At 61.4% G+C, this 7,487-nt stretch overlaps 1 protein-coding gene across 1 annotated transcript; it reads left to right on the top strand.

The window, feature by feature from the left end:
* Positions 1 to 1,341: 1,341 nt before the first annotated feature.
* Positions 1,342 to 5,704, top strand: LOC113962504 (glycerol-3-phosphate acyltransferase 2, mitochondrial-like; the record flags this gene model as incomplete). The annotated part of the gene is made up of 10 exons (XM_027673256.1): positions 1,342 to 1,382; positions 1,905 to 1,973; positions 2,649 to 2,765; positions 2,858 to 2,931; positions 3,857 to 3,967; positions 4,150 to 4,278; positions 4,972 to 5,071; positions 5,142 to 5,275; positions 5,352 to 5,451; positions 5,534 to 5,704. Coding segments are annotated over exons 3-10 (936 nt in total), but the record flags the coding sequence as incomplete, so codon positions are not given.
* Between the last annotated feature and the right edge of the window lie 1,783 nt (positions 5,705 to 7,487).

A 7,487-nucleotide genomic window follows, 5' to 3' on the forward strand; every position in this document is an offset into this window, starting at 1 on the left:
AGGGGGTTGCAGGTGCCCAGGGGCAGGAACAGAGCCCGGAGCGTGGCATGGACTGACCGTGACCGCCATTCCCATCTCCCTGTGCCAATGGAGGGCAGCAGGGAGAGAACTGGGAATAGACTTGAGCCTGGGAAGGAGGGAGAGGTGGGGGAAGGTGTTTCTAGGATTTGTTTGACCTCTCATTCCCCTGCTCTGATTTGATTGCTAACAAATTCAATTAATTCCCCAAGTCGGGTCTGTTCTGCCTGTGACAGTAATGGGGGAGTGAGTGATCCCTCCCATCTTTACCCCACCCCAGGAGCCTTTTCTTGTATTTCCTCTGCTCTGTCCAGGTGAGGGGAGGGATGGAGCAGATTGGGGGGCACTTGGTCTCCAGCCCAGGTCAAACCACCACAGGCTGGCATTTTCTTTTGCTTTCTCCTTGTCTTTTCTTTCCCCCCCCCTTTTCCTTCTAATTGTCCAATACTTCTCATTTTCCCCCTATTTTGCCTCTTTTCCCCCTTTTCCTTTCCCCATTTTTCTTGTCTTGTTTTCTTGACCTTTTCCCCTTCTTCCTTCAGTTTCTTTCTTTTTTCTTGCCTTTTCCCTTTTATTCTGCTTTTGTCTCGCCTTTTCCCTTTTATTCTGCTTTTTTCTCGCCTTTCCCCTTTTATTCTGCTTTTTTCTCATCTTTTCTCCTTTTTTCCTTACCGTTCCTTCTTCCCCTTCAACCTTTTTTTAATTTTTCCCCTTTTCCCTTGTCTTTTCCTATCCTCCCTTCCTTCCCCTTTTTTCCTCGCCTTTGCTTGTTTTTCCACTTTTCCCAGCCATTTCTATCCCCTCCCTTATCCCAGCTCCCGGATGCTGCTCCCAGGTGCGTTCCCACAGGTGCGAGGTCCCAGCCCCGGAGCAGCTGAACTGGGGCGGTTTTGGGTGTTTTCAGGGCGATTGAGCCCCTTGGGGTGCTGCGGGTGCTGGTGGGGTTTGGAGCTGTGGGGGGACAGAGCTGGGCTGGGGCTGCTGGCCCTGGGGTTGGGGGGCCTTGGGCTGGGGAGCGGGGCTGGGGGGCTGATGGGGCTGGGGCGCGCCAGGGCCCCCCGGCGGGGCTGGGATTGCTGTGCCCGGGGGTGCTGGGACCGGGCTGGGCTTGGGGACCAGGGACGGGGGCGATGGGGACCTGCCGGTACCTCTGGGGGGCTGAGCTCCGTGCCGGGGCCGGGGCGGTCCCGGGGGTCCCGGGGATCACAGCCCGGGCCGGGGCTGTCCCGGGGGTCCCGGGGGTCGCGGGGGTCCCAGCCCGGGCCGGGGCTGTCCCGGCGGTCCCGGTTCCGGCGGGGCCGGTTCCGGTGGCGCTCCCCGGGGGCGGAGCGGGGCCTGTGGGGCCCGGAGCGGCGGGGCCGGCGGTGAGCGGGGCCGGGGGACCCCCGGGGGTCCGGGGGTGTGGGGCGTGTGAGCCCCCGAGCCGTGCAGGGCCTGTGGGGCCGAGACCCCCGGGCCGGGGGGGGCTCCAGGGCCGCCCAGAGCTGCAGAGGGGCGCTGGGGCACATCCCCCCGGGCTGTGGGGCAGCGGGGCCCGGGTGGGGTGTGTTCCCCCCAGAGGGTCTCTGGGGGCTGTGGGGCCCGTGCGGGGGGTGCTGCCCCCCCCATCTCGGGCCCTGTAGGGGCTGTGGGGCGGGGGGGGCACGTGTGGGGTGTGTTACCCCCAGCCCTATAGGGGATGTGGGGTGTGCTGCCCCACCCCAAATCCCTGTGGGATGGGGGGTGTTACTACCCCCAAATCCCTGTGGGGGGTGTGGCTGTGTTACCCCCCTCTCCAGTTCCCTGTGGGGCACACGGGGGGTCCCTCTCCCAGAGACTGCTCCCTGTGCCCCAAACCTACCAAATTCCCATTTTCCACCCCTTTCTGTCTCCAGGATTTTTCCCAGGACCCTCAAGCCCCAGCACCTCTTCTCTCCGGTTTGGGAGTGTCCCCCCACCTGTGACACCCCCCCAAGGTACCTGACACCCCGGGGACCCCCCATTGCCACCAGCCCCTTCCCGCCTTGAATCCCTCCCATCCTGGGGGTCCCCAACCCCACCAGGGTCCCCCCCCGCAACCTCTTTTCCTGCCCTCTTTGCCCCCCCGGCGACATTTTAAACCCAAATTGCTTCTTTTTTCCTCCTTTTTTAGGGAATAAAATTCCTCACCTGCACCCCTGAGAAAGGGAGGGGGTGATGCCGATTTGGGGGGCTGGTGGTTGGGATGCTGGTGTTCCAAGGCACCCCATGGCTCCAGATGTGGGGGTGGAGGGGGCTGACGAGGGCTCTGGGGTCCCCAGGATCTCACTGCCCCCCTCATGCCCATATTTCCAACCGATCCAACTGGACCTGCGTTAATCCCATTGGATCTGGGTACCCACCGTGTCTCTGAGGGTTGGAGAACCCAGTGCCCCACAGCCCCGGTTGCTGATCCCCCCAGATCCAGACTGATCGCACGGGATGTGGGTTGATCCGTGTCCCCCACATCTCCAAGGTGTGACACCAGTTTCTCCCAGCTAAAATTCCTCTCTTGCTGCCCAATATCAGGATACCTCACATCATGAGCCTGTTTTGGGGTGTATCCACCCACATTTGGCATTCCCAGGGTTTGTCCCTTCTCCCCCCCTTCCCATTTTTCTTTCCCTCCTCAGATGAAAACCTGGATCAGCAATTCGGACCAAAACCTGGAAGTTTCCATCCCGTTCCTGGGAAAATACCACCGACCAGTTTCGGGGCGCTGCTGCCAGAGCTGCACCCCCAGGAGCTGGGTGAGAGAGTTTGGGATCGGGGGATGGTGGTGACAGGATCCCTGTGCCAAGGATCCCCATTGCCAGTGATGTGATCCCGCTTTTCCTCCCAGGATGGATTCTATGCCGAGGATCTCTCTGCTCTTGGATTCCGTGACGTCAGCCGTGTGACGGAGAGGGACACACGGTGAGGCTGGATCAGCTGCGTGCTGGAAAACCCCTGGGAAACTGCCCTTTTCCCCAGATTTCCCCCAAATCCGCATGGGAATCCCTCTCCATCCTCCCCGCTCCCAAATTATCCCAAACCGAGCTCCTGAATCGTATTTTGGGAGGCTGGAAGTGGCATCTGTGAGGGCTTGGGCTGTGGTCCAGCCATGGAATGGAGGATTTGGGGTCATGCGTTGTTTTCTTGAAGCCAAACTTGGAGCCTTGATGGGAAGAAGGTGGAGTTGGGGGATTGTTCTTCTCGCTGGCTCCAGCCGGCATCGCTTGGAGTGAGCCTGGCTGCCTGGGAAAAGGGAAAAGAGCCACTTCCTAACCCTTGCTGCTCTTCATCCTCCCCTGGAGGGAGGAAAACCACCAGGAAAATAAAATTCTGGGTATCCCTGCTCTACTCTGGCCAGGAGCTGCTCCGGAGCCATTTCCAGAAATTTTTCATTCTGGAGGTGCCGGATCCCTTTGGCTCCTCTCCCCTTTGGGAAGAATCCCTGGATTAACCATTGTGTGCTGTTTTTTTATCCCACATCAGATCGTTATCCCCCATTCAGCTCCAAATATTCCCAGCTCCAGCTTTGAAACCCTTAGACGAATCCCTTGGGATCCCAGGGAATGCAGTTCCCCCGTCCCACTCCGTCCCTTCCTGCACGCTCTGGGACATCCCAAAGCTGCGTCCCACCCCCCTCTCTGTGGATTTGGGGAGGATTGGGAAAATTATGTGATTTGGGATGGCCCGAATGCCAGGTTTCCTTCCTGCTGGGTGGCCTGGAGCATCACCTCCAAATTCCTAACTGTAAAACGGGGATAAATCCCAAATCCAGAGAAAGAGGCATTTTGGGGGGTGATCCTCCTGGAGAAGCCCCCCCTGCCAAGTTCTCCCTGTGTGTCCCCTCCAGGTTCCGGGGGTGGCTGGTCCGGAGGGTCTGTGGATTCCTGGCCGCCTGGGAATGGGAAATTCCATCAGAGACCCCCAGGGAGCTCCCAGGGAAGATCTGCAGCAGCAGGAGGTGGGTGGGAGCACTGGGGGGATCCTGGGATCACCCTCAGCCTGGGAGGGGCAGGCCCCTATTCCTGGGGGATCCTGTTTGGTCCTTGGCTCCTGGGTCAGTGGGATGCCGGGAATGCCCCCGAGGCTCCCTGGATCCCTCCCCAGGGATCCCAGGGTGCTCCCCGCTGCCCTTCCCCCCAGGGTGCAGGATGTTGCCACCAGCCGGGCCCATGGATGCGGAGGGGATGAGGGATCCCGGGGGCACTGGAAGGAGGAGATCTGTGGGATCCTGGGGGAAATCCAGGCACCGCTGTCCCCTCTCCTGCTGAGGTCAGGGATCCTTTGGGGAAATCTTCTGGGATTCTGTGGGGGATGGATCCAGATCCTTTGGGAGGTCCTCTGGGCTTCTGGGAGGATGCACATGGCTGACTTGGGGGTTTTCTGGGCTCCTTGGTGGGATCTTGTGGGATCCTTTGAGTAATATTTTGGGATCCTTTGGGAGCTGTGCGTGGATTCTTTGGCCAGCTGCCCTCGGGGTCCTCCACAGCTCCTGGGGCCATTCTGGCAATTCCTTCCGAGGAGCTGGAGTGGGAAAATCCAACCCCGCCAGGAGGGTGGGAAGCAGAGGGAGCCTTCCCTTCCCCACTGCCTTCCCCCTCCTGTCCCTGAGAAGTGGGAATTTGGGGCTTCCTTGCTGGTCTGATCCAGCGGGAATAAATGATCCCTCCAAGGCCTTAAAGGGAAGGAATTGCTCAGGGAATAAGGGCATGTTGGGATCCTTTTGGGGGGAATGCAGGGATAACTGCTGGCAGCTGTGGTTGCCAGGGGAAAGGAGGTGTCTCATCCCATCCAACCTTTGCTGTGTGATAAAAGTGGGCATTTGCCTTTGTGGGAGCTGCGCTGGGAATTTTGAGGCCGGCTGGGTTGTGGGAAGTGAGGCAGGGGAGGCAGGGGGGTGAGAGTGTTTGGGGATTGGGGGCCGCCCCATGGCCGTGGGGTTGCTGATTGCCAGTTTTCCTGCAGGCTGTGCCACTGGATGCTGCCCAAGCTGCTGAGCCGTCTGTTCCTGGGCGTGCAGCTGCAGCGGGGGCAGCTGGAGATGGTGCTGCGGGCTGCCAGGACGGTACGGAGCCCGGCCGGGCGCTCCCATTGCCCAGAAGGGTGGGAATTCAGGCCGGGATCGTTCCTTGCAGCCCGAGGTGCCGCTGGTGTTCCTGTGCAGCCAGCAATCCCAGCTGGATGGGCCGCTCCTGTCCTTCCTCCTCCTCTCGCAGGGCATCGGGGCCCCCAGGGTGACGGTGGGTGCCCGGATCAGCCCTGGCCTCCGGTAAGGAGCGGGGGTGGGATGTTGCCAGAGGCTGCAGGGGGATGCAGTGTGTGCCCACGGTGTCTTTGCCCCCCAGCTCCCTGCTGCAACGCCTGGGAGGGATTTTCCTGCCTTTGGGCCTGGCGCAGCCAGGGAGTGAGCGGGATGAGGGGCTGCCGGGCGCTGTCCTGGATGCGGTAGGTGCGGTTGGGGCTGGAAAATGGCCTGGAGCGCTCGGGGAGGTGCCGGCAGCTCCCAGTACTCCCAGTGTCCCCCCAGTACGTGCAGGAGGTGCTGCGGAGCCGCCAGCCCCTCATCATCTTCCTGGAGGAGCCCCCGGGTTCGCTGCGGCTCTGGGATCCCGCCCGGCGCTGGCTGCTCCGGGTGCTGCGGGCGCTGCGGGACGGAGCCGTGCCCGACGTGCGCGTCATCCCGGTGGGAATCGCCTACGACGTGGCTCCCGGCGGAGCGGGGCGGGATGGAGCGGTGAGAGGGGGCCCAGGGGGGGCACCGGTGCTCGCCGGAATCTCTGGGAGTATCCCTGGGGAGTGGTGTTCCCCCACATCTGTGGGATTATCCCTGGGGAATGGGGTTCCCCCAAAACTGTGGGATTATCCCTTGGGAATGGGGTTACCCCAAAACTCTGGGAGTATCCCTGGGGAGTGGTGTTCCCCCAAAACTCTGGGGTTATCCCTGGGGAGTGGTGTTCCCCCAAATCTCTGGGAGTGCCCCTCAGGAGTGGGGTTCTCCCAAAACTCTGGGAGTGTCCCTGGGGAGTGGTGTTCCCCCAAATCTGTGGGATTATCCCTGGGGAATGGGGTTCCCCCAAATCTGTGTGATTATCCCTGTGCAATGGGGTTCCCCCAAATCTGTGGGATTATCCCTGGGGAATGGGGTTGCCCCAAAACTCTGGGGTTATCCCTGGGGAATGGTGTTCCTCCAAATCTCTGGGAGTGTCCCTCAGGAGTGGGGTTCCCCCAAAACTCTGGGCGTGTCCCTCAGGAGTGGGGTTCCCCCAAAACTCTGGGAGTATCCCTGGGGAGTGGTGTTCCCCCAGAACCCTGGAAATATCCCTGGGGAGTGGTGTTCCCCCAAATCTCTGGTGTTATCCCTGGGGAATGGGGTTCCCCCAAATCTCTGGGAGTATCCCTGGGGAATGGGGTTCCCCCAAATCTCTGGGATTTCCCTTGGGAATGGGGTTCCCCCAAAACTCTGGGAGTATCCCTGGGGAGTGGTGTTCCCCCAGATCTCTGGGAGTATCCCTGGGGAGTGGTGTTCCCCCCAATCTCCGGGAATATCCCTGGGGAGTGGTGTTCCCCCAAATCTGCGGGAGCATCCCTGGGCAGTGGCATCCCCCTAAACCCGCCGTCGATCCCTGGATCCCGTCTCTCCGCAGCCCCCTCAGCCCCTCGGGATGGCCGCGTGTCTCCGGGCAGCATTCCAGGCCCTGCGCCGGCCCCGTGGCTGTGCCCGGGTGGATTTCTCCCAGCCCTTCTCTTTACGGGTACGGCAGCTGGGGACGCCCCCGGATCCATCCTGGCACTGGGGGACTGTTCCCAGGATGTTGGTGGGTTTGGGGTGTCTGAGGGTATCCAGTGAATCCATGGTGGGTGATCTGGGCTCCTCCCAGCCCTGGGGATGCAGGGATCGAGTGAGCTCGTGGTGCTGAGGGCTGTGAGCACCCACAGGCTCCTTCCTGCTCATTCCCAGGAATTTGTGGAGAACAACCTCGTGGGGCCGATGCTCAGCGGGAATCGACCGGAGCAGCTGCTGCTTCCCACCATCCTTGGCACGTGGTGAGGAGCTGAGCCCCGGGCAGTGTTTCCCCTGGGATCTCTGCTCCCAGCTCCTCTTCCTCAGCCCTCTCCCCCCGATTTCCCAGCGCGCCGGATGTGGGGAATGTGGGCACTGTGGGTGCCGGTGTGGGGACAGAAGAGGAGATTTTGGTGACGGCGCTGGGGCTGCACGCACTGAGCGGTGAGGGGTCCGGGTGGTCCCTGCATCCCTTGGGATGGCATTCCCTGCTGGGGAATGGGGGTGGGGGTTAATCACCCCCTGGATAAGGAGCCCCTCTCCCCCCCAGCAGATTCCAGCGCCTGCTCCGCCATCATGGCTGTGGGAATCACCGCGGCACTGCTGCTCCACAGGCACCGGGAGGTGGGATAAGGAGCTTTCCATCTTTCCCTTCCCTCAGAGCAGCATTCCCAGTGGGGATCCCCTTCCTCAGAGCAGC

This window comes from Neopelma chrysocephalum, unplaced genomic scaffold (genome assembly GCF_003984885.1).
Source record: "Neopelma chrysocephalum unplaced genomic scaffold, ASM398488v2 Primary Assembly neopelma1_181898, whole genome shotgun sequence".
Lineage (NCBI taxonomy): Eukaryota > Metazoa > Chordata > Aves > Passeriformes > Pipridae > Neopelma > Neopelma chrysocephalum.